Genomic DNA, 15,219 nt, shown 5'->3' with positions numbered 1-15,219 from the left:
CCCCATGCTTTAGTCGATGTTGTGTAACACTTTGTGTTGTGCACACCATTTTTGTTGCTTTTCAGTGAGAATGACAAGAAATCATCTAAGGCCAGAAAAAACAGGTATGTTGCCAGGTAGCAGCAAGCAAGGATTATTATCTTTTGAACATAAATGTGGGCATATGAACAGACATGGAGGAAATGTCAGTATAGGCAATCCGAGCATTTAGTGTATAGAGCCTTTATTTTCCCCAACAAATAAATTCCATAATAAGTACCAGTCACTGATGACATGATAGTATATTTATTATCAGATTCTCATTATTTTTATAGTTTATGGCACAAGTCGAGAATTTTCTATTGTTATACATTTCTATAAATCTATTATCTGAGATTAATTTTGTACGAAAATAAAGGCATTGGGAATGGTGAAAGTTGACGAGGTCAGCATCAGTGAGACTGGGCTTTCTAAATTTTATCAAATTACTTGCTGCCTTTGTATGTATTGTAAAGAATTGTTGGTTCTTGTGTTCTTATCATAAGTTATGTATGTTCTTAACATAAGTTGGTTTGGTCTGATTTAGATCTTTGATACTGGAGTGCCCCAAACTCAGACAGTTGTGGTGAGGTTATTGCTATGTCTTTTATTTGCCCTCTTTAATTGGTTATGCTCTTTTTGCCCACCTCGCTTCCATAGTCTGAACATGCAGGTAACAGTGTCCATTGCTTGTTTCTCTATTTAGACTACCAGTTTATAGAGGATTCTGCATCCACATTTATAACATACTAATAATATGTAGCCATTAAACAACTAATTAGCTGAGGTTTGCATCAGTATTCATGAGGTGCAGTTGGACAGAATGTTTGGCAAGCAATATGTCATCTGCATACCTAAATCTGTGTTCTTGCCATTAAGTTTGTCAAAGATTATTTACTGCTGGTTAGGACTGAAGGTAGGTCAGTCAAGGTATACAGACACTGCGATCAAGGTGGTGTCAAAAGCAGGTGGACATGGTGCACAGAGAAAAGCCCCCGGATATTGACTGCTGATGTCTTGAGCCAGAACATGCATGCTAAAATAGACTTTTCATAAATCCACAGTGCAGCAAGAGTTACCACATGTTTTATAATCATAATACCATATAAATGAAGAAAAAGGGTGGGTGGTGATGGTGGTGGACTAGGAACGTGAAGTAGTATTCAGCCGTCTTGTGTTTACATAAAGAGGGAAAGGGCAGGACTCACCAAGGCTGTTTAACTGTATCCTGCAAGATAATTCTAATCAATATGTAAGAAAATTATTTTCCTTAATCTTTTGACCAGAGCTGCACCATTAGATATAGTGATAGAGAGGTAAATCTACTTAGATTAATTTATGATTTTTAAAGAAAGCCTGTGGATGATGGTCAAATCTCCTTGTTGTATTTGTTTCTCATTTATAGACACAACAAAACCTTGAATGTTGTGGGTGTAGACTGAGACAGCTAGAACATTGCATGTCTTATTTGTTTGGTCTGCTTGGCTTATGTAGAATGCCATGCATATTCAAAGACATTTGTGTGCATTAATCTTTCAGTCTGATTCATCAGTTTAAGACAAGAGAGAGCTTGTGCATATGCATGCATGTGTGTTTGTAGGGGGGTGGGGGTTTGAGTGCTGCGTGCTATATGAGGAGTAGTCAGACAAAATGTAGGGGACACCAAGTTCATATTTATCCGGCATCCACTACGTTTTATTTGACTGCCCTAATATGTGTGAGATGTTATGTAAAGGTTAATATGGAGAACAAAAGACACAAGAAAGAAGAGAGTGTCTGTGTGTTGGTTGCAATCCAAAAATGTAGCTACACATATTTTATTGCAACATATAATATATACTATTATCACCCTACATCATTTTCTGCTGTGAACAAGATTGTAAACCATTAATTTTCATACTCAAAACAAATACTTGTAGCAAACTTATGTTACATTAAAATAACATAAATTGCTTTGCTAGATGATTAGAAGAATGGGTTTAGGAAGTGAAAGATTTAAACAAGCTTCCTTGCAAAATGCTTCTTGTACATACATTAGCATGTCAGTAGTTTTCATTTTGATGTTCTAATTTTAGTAGGTTAGTAAGGTAAGTTTTAGATAAGTTTTTTTCTTATAACAGGTCAAACTCAATAAATGTCAGCTCTTTAAACATGCATATAGAAATTTACAAAATGTATTTTTGCATTTCAGCTCTAGTCCTGTTTGTTCTCATTGTGATCTTCTGGTGTGGTTTGAGATTTGCGAACTGGCACATAATGGAGAGTAAGTGGATTGGGCTTTGGTGTGACAGAAGCTTTTGATACTTTATTGATAGTACAACTTACTTGATCTTCTCCCATGTTAACATGATTTATAAATAATAAATGAAATCATAACTATTCTGGATTTAATATCTGAAAAGAAAGTGTTGCTTCATAGTTTTGTGTAAAGAGTTTATAGACAATTTCTGGCACAAGTAAATAGTTCAAAACATCTATGTTTGTCAACTCAGGTACGTTCCAGTGGTGGTGGATCATTCAGGTGACATGCCTACACGGGGCACTTTCATGCTGCACCAAGGCATCCAGCGCCGCATGCGTATCACCCTGCTGCATGAGAAACGCTCAGATTTCTGCTGGAAGGATGTCAAGGAGCTGGTGGTGGGTCGAATCCGTAACACCCAAGAGTATCACGATCTTGACTCTGAAAGTACAGTTTTGTCTCTCAGTCTCTTCCCAGCCCACTTCCTGCAGTACTCCAATGATGACAGGTCTGTAGAAGATTGAGTTTTGATAAAAATTGACTTAATGCTATGCCTTGAATGCCAAATCACTCAGCAGTCTGTTAAGTATCAAAGGTTACTAAAAGGGTTAAAACTGACAAATTTTCTTAAGCAACGTAGATGATTATTGACAATTTTCACTAAAGCAGTCTACGTTATGTGAGATTGAGACTGAAATAAAATACCAGGAATAATGAGTTCGTGCTGGATTAGACACATTCTTAAACATTTCCATTTATAATCATGCAAACCATTTATGACTTTTAAGTACTTATAGCTATCTCTTCATTTATCATGACGGGTCTTGGCCTTGTTCAGGGTGTTTTTCCAGTTTGAAGCAGCCTGGGACAGTTCTTTGCATGATACTCCACTGCTGAACCGTGTCACACCCCATGGAGAAAATGTATACATGACACTATCCGCTTATCTGGAGGTAAACATGAAAAGCATGGATGATTGCATTTGCTTATGATGTTGATTTATTTGAAAACTTAATTTTTGTATGTTGCCTTGTCGCCTCATGGGCCAGAGAGGACTGAATGATTGATTGACATGTGTTAAATAGGCATATGCTCACATAGATACAAACAGACTGAAGGAAGATGGAGGGAGAACTAGAGGTGTGGGTTTGTTTTGTTGGAAAGTGTCCACAAAGGAGAAATTATGTTTTGAGTAGTTTGCGCCCTGGTGAGGAGTGTTTAGTCTCCACAGAAATCTTTTACTATGTGTAGATGGAGAACTGCCCACAACCAGCTTGCGTCACCAAAGATCTCACTCTTGTCATTCATCCACGTGATGTCAAGATTTCAGCTCCCAGGTACATCATAATTCTTGTGTGTGACGTAAGCTTAATGGCTGACTTTTAATATTACTTTCTCCTCATAATTCCTGAATAGAAAGTTTTTGTTTTTTAATCCTCCTTCCATACCTTGTTTTGATTTTATTGCAAACCTAACTATCTAGAAAGTTCTTGTTTCTTTATTCATAGTTTTACTATCACGTGTATCACAATATTGGTGCATATAGGTACTATTATACTAGCTTATAGTTTATCATTACACTTTAATATTGAGCCTTTTTATGGCAGCATTAATAAATCTAATACACTAAGACTTTTGTAATCAATTATACATATACCTCTCCACGTATCTAATCAGACTGACCAGATATCTGTTAATTCTGTTTTTCTGTTGCTTTTATTTGTTTCTCTACCTGTATTAGGATGCTGTATGCAAATGTGAATATAAATACAGTCTCTGTTCTTCTTCATCTTTCGGATATCTGTCCTCATCTGTTGATATGAATTTGATAAGAAGTCATTTGCAAGTTTCAGATACATGATTTTAGTAAAACCAAAGTAAAGGAGAGGTGGAATAATGTATAAATATTTATTGTTAAGGACATGACACTGACAGTATGGGAGCAAGTAGCTGATATCCATTTCACTTCACTATACTATTTGTGGTGCCATCATGTTTGAATTTATTTCTTTGTTTCTCAAATAGCAGTATGTTGATTTTGTTGACTTTGATTAGTCACTATTTTTTTTTTAAAATTTAATTTCTTTGGTTTTTAGTACACCCTCACTTTATTGCCTGCTTAACTGTGCCTGTGTTGTTGTACTGGAAGGTAAAGGGTGGATGTTGTTGACATGGTTGCGTTGCGTGTTATTCGCCTGACGCAGCCCTCGTTTCAGAGCCCTCAGATCACTGTTTGGTGGTTCCCGGAGCATGGACTGCAACAAGGTGTCAGGCGTGTACGAACTGCTTCTTCGCAAGTTCTCTGAGACAGGTAGTCCAGGTCTGTCCTCCCATCTCCTGTGGTCACCTTCCCTGTATTTACTTGTTTTTCATGTTATCTGTCTTTCTTTTCTTTTACTTTTTGTTTTTAATTTTTGTTTCAAGATGCTGACAATCCTTTTGTTAGTTCTTAGCATTGGTTTTTATCTCATTTCTTCACATTTTCCCCTATAAACGTATTTTCTTTTCAACCTCATTTATTGAAATGCTTTTTACAGTTAAAGGAAAGCCACTGTCTATGTCTTTAGGATTATAGACTAACATTACAGCTAGCATGGGACTCTTCAGTTTATTAATCAGACTGTGTAATCTGATGTAATGACATAAGGAATTTTTGTCTAGTGATCTATGTAAAACAGATTATGTAATGTTTTCTTAGAAAGAGTAGATGAAAAGAGTTTTTCAAAAGATCATTTTATAAAATGTAAGTCTTATTTTAAATATTAACATTTTTGAGGTTGTAAAACAGTTTGGAGTATTTCAATAATCCTTTATTACATTAAAACTATATGTACAATATTTTCCAAACATATGACTGGCAGCTGTCTCACTTTGCACTTTCTGTTATTGCAGGCTGGGTTATAGGCCTGACATTGCTGTTGGTATAGTGTTTCAAGCACAAGTCGGTATTTAGCATGAGGAAATGTCAATTCCATCATTCCCTAAACATGATTTTTGTGTACAATTATACGGTACTTGTCACTACTGCCGCTGCTTCTTTTAACCTTTGACAGGTGTTGAGCGCCGTCAGAGACGTGTATTGGACACTTCCTCAACCTACGTACGTGGAGAGGAAAATCTGAATGGCTGGCGGCCAAGAGGTGATTCCCTCCTGGTGGATCATCAGTGGGAACTGGAAAAACTCACTCGCCTGCAAATGGTATTAATTGACTTGTTTATCCACAATGCTTAGAGGTATTTCCATTTTAGCTTTTTTTCTTAATTGGCATGTACCTGTCTGCTGTCCATCCAAGTATCTTGTCCATTCTTTGTATTATTCAGGTGGAGAAGACTCGCCATGTGCTTCTACTGCGTGAGAAACTGTTAGAACAGAACAAGACCAGTGAGCTTAGCAAGCTGGACAAAGAAATCCAGAATTCCCAGGCCAAGGCCCGTAGCTTGCATGGCATCCCAATGGATGCCTCTATCTACATCAGCGATGAAAACTCTAAGGACTTCGATATGAAAGAGAAGGTTGTAGGGAAGGGTCAGATCTGACATCTTCTGGGCTTGCATGCCTTTTTTTGTATTTTTGCTTTTCAGTGATAAGAACATTTCACAAACCGATAGATGCAAAACATTGAGAAAAGAATGAGAAGCAGAAAAAAAAATCTTGTCTAAGCATGGATAAGGGATAAAAATCACTTAATAACTGTCTTCAAAGTCAGTTAATATACTTGGGTTAATGCCATCACGTAGAGGATAAGGTGTGCTTGTTTGTGCCTCAGGAAATTCAGCAGACGCAGAACATCTATGACCTTAAAGCCATTGAGGACCATGAAAAGCAACTCTTGGCACGCTGTGCCCGTCTCATGTTGCAAGGAAAATTGCCACTCAAGCCTCCACCCATTGATGCTATTGCTGTGAGTCATTTTGCTGTAGATTTTAAAACCCATGTACCATTACAGGAATGATGCTAGTGGAGATTTTGCAGTTTTTGCGTATTGCGGTTTATTTCAGGGTTAGGATATATTGGTAAAACTGTTTTGTTAGGATCCTTACCATCAGTATTCAGTGATAAAACTCTCAAATGGTTGAGTTTTTTAAAACCCTGTTTTTGTAGATGGATCAAATGCCCAAAAATATTATACAGTGCATATCAACCAAACATAGCTGATGAAGACCTAATTCTGGTTACTGCTTTGGCAGTTCATGTATTCATCTTCAAATGTATAGCATCCACACATCATCTTTGTCTTCAGATATGTAATATCCACACCCTTTAATTTCTTTCATGCTTTCTTTTTTGACTTCTTTCCAGAACTCATATTTCCAGGAGTGCAATGCCTGTACTTTAGAAACTACTGCCACATGTTAGATGTTTGACATTATATATTTGCAGTGCTTGCTTAATCTTTTTTTCAGGTATCAGTAACTGACTCCCTTCTGAGCTCCTCCATAATCACCACCTCTGAAGAGAGTGATAGTGCCATTAGTGACTCGATGGGAATAAGCATGGTGTCTTCTACATCGGACCTGGTGAAGTAAGCATCTTCTATTTATGCACTTTTGCATGCATGCACACATGCACACACAAATGCAAACATGCAGGGAAAGGGTCAAAAATGTTTTGGAGTTAATATGTTGACATTAGTTCATTTTCTTTATTCAGGTCAGTCACCTCTGTACCGATTCAGCCATCACGCTCCTGTGAGAATATACAAACAACTGGGGTGTCACCAATAGCAGAAACCAACGACCGAAAACTATCTCTCCCGCTCAAACCCATCAACCTTGATGCTCCACTTTTTGTGCCCGATGTGGAAGAGGTCCGTGTCTCACCTGTAGTCTCTCGCCGTGGATACCTCAACTTTCTGGAGGAAAACACCAATGGCTGGATGAAGCGATGGGTGGTAGGTACTGTCAGTCATTAACAAAGATGGCTTGGTTTTGATCATGCTATATATATAGATGGGAAAAGGAAGACATTGTACATGAATAGTAAGACACAGTGCCACGTATTTGCCTATCTGTGTATTCCTTTGATCATTGTGTACCATGTTTATTCTTGACAGGTTGTACGTCGTCCATATGTGTATGTTTATAACAACGAGAAGGACCCTGTGGTTCGTGCAATCATCAACTTGGCCACAGCTCACATTGAGTACTCAGAGGACCAGCAAGCCCTACTGAAGGTGACCTTGATGTCTGATCAGTCCTGCTTAAGTTGTAGCAAGATTTGGCATCTTTGTCATGGCATTTACTGTTTTGCTTGAGAGTTTGTCATGTTCTCATCATTATAAAATGGCCTAAAGTCTGTGTTGTTTTTAGCACTATTTGTTTGAAAGTAGTCAGGGCACTGAACTGAGTTTTATCTGTGATTGACAGACGCAGAATGCTTTTTCTGTGATGACCAAGACCCGTGGTTTCCTCCTGCAAACAATTGATGACAAGGACTTTCACGACTGGCTATATGCTATTAACCCTCTGCTGGCTGGCCAGATTAGGTATGTAAGATACTCATAAGTAGCTGCTGTTAAGAAACACAATGGTCGATTCTTACACAGATTTCTTTTTATAATTTTTTTTTAACAATTTAGTTTTATTTTTTTATTTCTACTGTTGAAGTTGTCTGCACATTAATCTGCTCTATACTCTGCCAGTTCTCTTTCTTTTTTGTAGACTTCGTGCTTTTTCACTTTCTCTGTGCAAGGCTTTTAGAGCAAAGTGAAAATTAGAATTTAACGATTCACTTATCACAAAATTTTAATGGTGGACGCTCAACAAGAATAACTTATTATTGCAGAGTCATAACTGTATATGTGTATTCTCTGACTACAGAATAATTTAGACTTATTATATGGAGGAGTTTATTCCTGCAATGGGTGATTTCTGTTTGATTACATCAGCGTTATTCTAAGTAAAATATTTTGTTTGTAACAGTCGCAGGTTGAGCAATGGCATAAAAAAATTTTTGTTTGCTAGTAGGGATGCTGAAGATGATAGAAACATGTGCTTTCAGGTCCAAGCTGTCAAGGAGGAAGCAGGTTATGATGATCTGAAAGCGATAAGCTGTAATGAGACGGAAATGGAGAAAGTTATTGAAGTATCTGAATCCAGCAATTGTATGGCTGGGACGCTGTGCTGCTACAAAAGGAGAAGGTAGAGTGGAAGCAGTTAAAGAGCTGGTTAGCAGTTTAACCTACTTTCCCACTGACATCACAATAGTTACCTGCCATCAATCAGCAGTCTTTTTTTTCTCCCTGGATGTTGTTCATCAAAGCAAACAGAACATCAACATGGAGACTGTGCTTCATCAGGATCCATGCTTCCAAGAAAAAAATTTCAATATCACTTCTCCCACAATAAGTGCTGTCGCCATGAGATATAGACTTGATCTGTGTATTATGTGCCATTTTGTTGGTATCCTGTAGCACCTCTGGTGTGCAGCCCGATTCATTCTTCATGTGAATGTCTGGTATCTCATTCTACAGTTTTTTTTCCTGTGATAACAAATCATTACAGAAGTAGACCTACACTTTTTACTTAGTGCTGGGATCTTTCAGACTTCTGTCATGTAACTGCACACAGGTTCCTTTAAAAAAAAAAAAGAGTTTTTTGTCAGAGAGCGGCAACCTGCTAGATTTGATAGTCACCCAGCTAAGAAAAGGAGTTTCATTGTGCTGTTCTTAGTTTGGGTTAATGTTTGTGAACCATTATAAGAAAATTGTGATGCTGATTATGCTTGAGAATCATGATGCCAACTGGGTGACTAAATACTGTTGGCATTAGATTTCCTAAGCAAGATGAAAATATTACTGAAATTATAGCATAATATCAGTAATAGTTTAGAAACATTCATAATTTTCATTCTATTTTGTGCTACTTAACCCACTCAAAATAAATCAGTTGTGTCAATCATAACACCTTTATGATGTAGGCCATTTGACAAAAGAGGGAAAAAAACACACTCCTGTTCAAAATAGCACAAGTACTTACATGGGATCCTCGATCCCAATCCATGTAAATACTTCATCTCCTAAGAATACTGTAATTCATAGATTTTAGCTATTGTTTTTTAGAAGTTTTGTTAGCCTTTTGTCTCCTAATGAATGCTGACTTGCTATGTACAAATTCATCCATTTCTTCTTGACTCACCGATTGTTTAAAGAAAAATTGCAACATGTAGCCAAGAATTAGTTATTAGAAGTCTATAAGCTTCACCCTTTGAAGAGAAGTCACTTCATGGGTTTTTTTCCTATTTTAGTTGTGTTGCTAAAAGGAATTCATGCTTTAAGCTAGTGTTTTGGTTTTTGTCTTGTGTTGGTTTTTTTTGGCATAGTAGGCATTTGTATCATTATTATGACTGGTAGTCAATCCATCCTCCAGTTTACAAGACTGCATTCTAAATTGAATGAACTGGTAGATTCATACAGTTACAAGCAGTTACTTTTTCCCTTCAATACATTATTGGCTAATATTTCTTACTTCTAATGCAAGAAATCTCTTAATTATGTTGCATGCAGTCATAAGATAAGTGGAGTAGGTTTCAGAAGAAAATGTGAGATTTATATTGCTAATATACTTAATATCTTCATGAATAACAAAGTAATGTTAAGCAAAGAGTATCACAATAGCAGTTAAGAAAGTACTTTGAAAAGTCTGCTGATGTCTGAAGTGGACTGTTTCATTGTAGACAAAAGATTTTTGTCCCTTGTTGCCATCTACATTGATGATTCTTTATAAATCATGTAGGTATGCTTTATATTTGTCCATGCATCATCGTGCAAAAAGCATCTATAATTGCTAGATGCAATGTGCATTGTTAGATTTTATATTTAACTTATGTGCCACAAATTACGTCAACAAGTGTTCTTTATTTCTATGTTTCAAAAAAAATTCTGTACTTCATTTATGAAAAATGTAGGCATTTATGGTTTGGAGCTTCCTGTATTTCTCATAGCATTCTTTAGGGGTAAATTGTTAGGTTTTCTTATTAAGCCATTAGCATACAGTGTTTGTTGTATCTATTGTCTCTGGTCTCTATCAGATTTTAAAGGTTAATTGTATGGATTATCAATGCTTAAGACCTTAAATTCTTTTTGACATAAAATATTTTCAAGAGCAGTTACTGTCAAATCTGGCTTCATGACCATTTCTATTATATGCAGGGTAATTAAATATTTTAGTCAAAGTATATTCTTGTGATAAGAAACCAGCACAGTACAAGAAAATTTATCAAATATATCTAAATTTTGTAAAGTGCAGGATCAAATATAGCAAAAATATTGTTTAAAGTTTGTAAAATATGTAAAAGTGGTGGAATTAATATGATAGAATTGTAAAAGATAATGCCTAGCATAAAGTATGCCAGGTCTTAATACCCAAGAATTATCATTCCATGACTAAAACGGTAACCTGACTGACATGTTCTTGGTAGTGAAACAAAGTACTCAGGAAGATCAAACTAAACACTGATGAATAATAAGCATCAAGGCTGCTATTTACAGTGGATTTAAAAAAGGGTACATACATAAAAATGTGTTTGAAGAGCAAACCTCACGTGAATGTCACAGGCTGATATTTGTATTTGAAAACTAGCATGTGGAATTGTTCCTCATTTTGCACATGAATAAAGCACACTAAAAATAGCACAAATATCTATGTAGGTAGCAGGAGAATTTTATATTTATCAGTGCTACAGTGTCAGAGATGAGAATATGATGAAACTTTGTATGTGTGTGTGTGTGTGTTTATCCACCAAAAATTTGAGTAAGCATCATTTAAAAGCAGGCAATTTTTTTTTTGAGGTGATAAATAAAGTGGATGTACAAACTTCAGCTGTAAAGCTCTGTAAATGTTTTCAGTAAATATGTATAAATTATTGCAGAAAGGTGGCAGTAGCATTTTGTATGATTTGTAACATATACATGCATCATTTTTCATCTGTGAATATGTTGCTGCCTTTTATTGTTTAATTGTACTTATTCACCAAACCAAGCATAATCTTTAAACACATGGGACAACAAAATGAGAAGTATTACAGGTGAAGATAAAGTACTACAATCATACCTGAGATAGGGTATGCTGATAATTGTGACTTTGTAGGCTTCTTGGTGAGAATTTTTTACTATGACAGATGACAATATGTGTCATATGGGATGATACTTAGGTGGCAGGGTCAAAAAAGATATGAATCCAGCATTGAAGATCTTGCAAAATCCCTAAGAATGCTGAAAATAATGATACAACAGTACCATCTAATAGTTTACATTGCTATGCATTTAGCAGAGATCCTTTCAAACCCGAGTATGAGAAATGATTGCCAACAGTCATACAGTAGGATGGTGACCTGATCATAGCATGCCATAAAAACATTTTTTTAAAAGGACAAACTGGAGGTTCAAGAATTTCACATGCTTAGCATTAGGTAACCTTTTCAAAAGTCATTTGCATGCAGTTAAAAAAAAATGAGCATGGTGGTAAATCAGCATCTGATTTAGAACCCTCTTGAAACAGCTTTGGCTTTGCCTTATTTGTCATACAAGTTTGTGCTTACTGTAGAAGACACACATTGTTTGTTGTGGCACTGTGTTGTGTGCATTTCTTTAGCACGTGCCACAAGCTGCAAGTTCTGTGATCGTTACTCATTTTGTCATTCTGTATTGTCTGGAGAGCAGACTGCCTTTGTTGTGATGCCCATTTTCATTTCTCATTTTTTTCTGGTGGGTGATTAGGTTTGTATATATATATAGCTTATTTAGGTCAGCAGGACTTCAACCCATCTGTAGATTTCATTGCTTCATAAGTAATATTGTAGCTGAGTAGGTTGCTTCTTGGGTACATTTCAGTGTATCATTTTTGATGCCAAGCAGACTGTTACTTTGTGCAATATATTGACTGCCAAACTTTGTCTTTGGAAGTGTTGTTAAAATCTTGTTTCATTCAATGGCTGTATGCATATTTTATCTGAAACCTAGAGTAATTTTGTCATGATTAATCCAGCTCTTTTCTTCCTTTTTGAGAATTCACTAGATGTGGCCTATTTTTGTTACTAGCAGAAGATTTATGTCTAGTCTTGACTTGCAGTAAAAAAAAAAAACCCACAACAATAATAACGCTATAACTGTAAATTTTGCAATATTCAGTGTTTTAAACTGGTCTTGCGCCTGAAGCTAAGGGAATTAACAACAATACTACAATATTTAATACACTGAAAGCAAAATCTTGCAAATAAGTACTTAGGTTGTAGGGTGCACAGCCAGCATGCACTGCCTTTAATGAGAATGTAAAGTCGTGACAATCAGCAAATTCTAGCATTCAGCTGTGTATTGGTCTTTAATTTCTGATATTGTTAGATTTGTTATTAAGTATAGATTGGTTATCATCTGAGGTCCTCCATAATCGATGTACCGGTGTCTGTTCCTTCTTGTGTTATATTAAGTCATTTTCTGTGATATTCAGCTTTAGCTTAAGGGTTATGAAGTTTTTCAGCAGTGGTAGAGGCAGTGAAGTTAGCTATGAGAACCTGTTGAGCGTACACTGGACTGGCATAGTGTGGTAAAAAAAGCCTCATATGCTGTTCATACAGTGCTTTCGAACAAGACTTGGATATACAACCTGCTCCTTCTTCTGGAATGTTCTTGTCAGTTGAAATTCAAGGACTGATGTTTGGGCTTTAAGCTTATTTCGTAATGTACATCATGAATGGGAAGGAGAGAGGGTCAGTGGTCTTGAACTGCTCATTAGGTTTGTGGTGTTAATAACACTTGGTCTTTTCAACAGATAGAAACTATAAATTTTACACAAATTTTAGCTCTTGCTTTGAAGCTTTTCTCATCTTTCCCTCTCTCCACTTTCCTAATATTGTGGCAAAAGTTTAAAGGATTTGCTGTATTTTACAGGGACAAATGGTGATATTTAATTCTTTGCTTTTGTCACCTGTCACCATCTTGTTTTAGGCTTGCTTTGCAAAAGTGTGTTTTTTTATTATCTCATGTTTTAAAGTTTGACACGCAGTAAAACAGGGTTTTTATCGCTGACACACTTTCGGTTAATTCAGTTTTGTCATAGTATTTTTAGGACTTGTTTGAATTTACCACCAGTATTGTTGGCAGAGAATCTAATGCCAATGTGGCGTAACATTTTCTTCAGTCATTCTCATATGTTTATGGCATTTTTTCTTTACTTAATTTTATATTTCTGTTTTTCTGTTATTACAACACAAAATTCATGTACATTGGAACCATGTTTTATGTTGTAGCTGGAGAGCTTTAAGAGGTAACAGAGAGATGTACAAAGTTTTAAACACATTGTTGGTGGCATCCTCATTTTACCAATCCTTTATACATTGCTTACCACATTCTGTAGACTACTGTACATTTATATTTAGCTCAAGTGTAAAATTGAACTTTTCATTGTGGGAAGATTAAGGGACTTTCTTGACCATAAGTCAACAGTAGACTGTCAGTAGTTGTACTGTGATACATGTTGCTTTTAGAAAGTTTGCATTAATAAGATACATGTTATGGTTGCTGGCAGCATGTATTAAGCCAAGTTGTTGGTTTCAGATATGGCTTAGGTCGTGTCTTTCTGGGTCACTGTTGTTGATCCAAGTAGGTTATTTTATTTATTTTGCTAAACGATTTTGAATAAGTTGAATAAATATATGTGCTGTCAAATCAAACTGCAGTGTTTGCATATACATTCTCTTAAGCAGTCCCACTGTGACATCTCTAAAAGATGTTTTTTGTCTCTCTTTGAACAAAGATGGAAATTTTAACTTGTAAAGAAGTTAACATCACCTGGAAAGAGGATGGCAGAGGGTAGTTTCAGTCTTGGTCACAGCATACAGTTGTTCAATGAAATAAATGTAGTTCTCAGTCATTAAGCATTACAGTAGATTCATCTCACATAAAGATAACGTGCAGACAGACATATCCAGACACACATTTTCTTCCACTCAGCTGTGCCAGCATGTGCACACATATTACATACAGAGCTACATGCACAAGCATTTATACCAAGGAAGAGATAATAAAGAGCACAATGCAAACAGATGTATCTTTATCATGTTCTAATTTTTCCATGTGGTATATGTGTACTTACTGAATGTGTCCTCATCTACTGATTATATATAAATATATAATTGTGCTATTATCATTCCATTTGATGTTTCCTGCCGTAAGATACTTATTTCAAAAACTGTGGATACAGAAGCAGACTTCCTCTCAGTGGTTGTCTGGCAACAACTTCTCAAATAAAGCATCCAGCTACTCAGTTTTTGTGTTACTGGTGTATGTGTGTATGCACAAATAATATAACCATGTTCATATTATTCTGAGATCTGTAGACATAACTGTCCATGCAGTATTGACTAGAATGGCCTTGCATTATTGCCGAATGTCCACTATTTTCTTTTCAACTGCCACCCCAACAATCAAAACAAAAAAAAAATGTTCGTTGAACCATCAGATCATAACTTCAAGCAGCTGTGGCTGGGTGAATGTGTTGTAATGTGTTATAATTGTAATGACTGAGATGGTACTGAACATAAACCCAAAAATGAGGCTGATGGTTAGGTAAAGTGTGTTTAAATGGTATAAAAATATGAAGTCCATGTTGGTCCAGACTCCTGCCACCAATCTGTAAATACAGCAGGTAAATTTTGCAGAGAGGGACCTAAGACTCTTAAGAGTTTGCACAGAGCCACAGGCTTACAATAGCTGATACCTTCCATCTCTACAAAAAATTGAGGAGGGGGGGGGGGGCATAGGTGTTTTACGCTGTGCCAGCAACTGAGGCTATATTACGGCAAGCAGCCAGCCCTGTAAACAGATGCCACACATGCAGAGAAAGAACAGAGTGCCCGAGATGAGAAACGAATTCTGGGCAGCAAACCTTCACTGTATTGGTGACAGGCGCTAACCGTTGCACCACCAGGCCGCTAATTGAGGACGGCAACTTAGTACTTGTCTATA

At 36.4% G+C, this 15,219-nt stretch overlaps 1 protein-coding gene across 15 annotated transcripts in view; it reads left to right on the top strand.

Moving 5' to 3' along the window:
- LOC112556344 (kinesin-like protein unc-104) overlaps positions 1-14,518 on the top strand; it is a 39,610-nt gene extending 25,092 nt beyond the window's left edge. For 5 of the 15 annotated variants that reach the window (XM_025225255.1, XM_025225243.1, XM_025225249.1 and 2 more), the window contains 15 exons: positions 66-104; positions 566-604; positions 2,210-2,281; positions 2,511-2,768; positions 3,099-3,213; positions 3,512-3,597; positions 4,465-4,580; positions 5,314-5,459; positions 5,582-5,773; positions 6,028-6,162; positions 6,665-6,783; positions 6,912-7,152; positions 7,315-7,434; positions 7,628-7,746; positions 8,262-14,518. In XM_025225255.1, coding sequence (XP_025081040.1) covers positions 66-104; positions 566-604; positions 2,210-2,281; positions 2,511-2,768; positions 3,099-3,213; positions 3,512-3,597; positions 4,465-4,580; positions 5,314-5,459; positions 5,582-5,773; positions 6,028-6,162; positions 6,665-6,783; positions 6,912-7,152; positions 7,315-7,434; positions 7,628-7,746; positions 8,262-8,301 — 1,837 coding nt within the window. In that variant the 3' untranslated portion in view covers positions 8,302-14,518. The remainder of the gene's footprint in view (positions 1-65; positions 105-565; positions 605-2,209; positions 2,282-2,510; positions 2,769-3,098; positions 3,214-3,511; positions 3,598-4,464; positions 4,581-5,313; positions 5,460-5,581; positions 5,774-6,027; positions 6,163-6,664; positions 6,784-6,911; positions 7,153-7,314; positions 7,435-7,627; positions 7,747-8,261) is intronic. The other 10 variants (XM_025225256.1, XM_025225247.1, XM_025225258.1 and 7 more) reach the window with 7 other exon arrangements.
- The last annotated feature ends 701 nt before the right edge of the window (positions 14,519-15,219 follow it).

Source organism: Pomacea canaliculata, linkage group LG2 (assembly GCF_003073045.1).
Source record: "Pomacea canaliculata isolate SZHN2017 linkage group LG2, ASM307304v1, whole genome shotgun sequence".
Taxonomy (NCBI): Eukaryota; Metazoa; Mollusca; class Gastropoda; order Architaenioglossa; family Ampullariidae; genus Pomacea; species Pomacea canaliculata.
The sequence above is the reverse complement of the archived record's forward strand: the minus strand, read 5'-3'. Positions and strand labels throughout refer to the sequence as shown.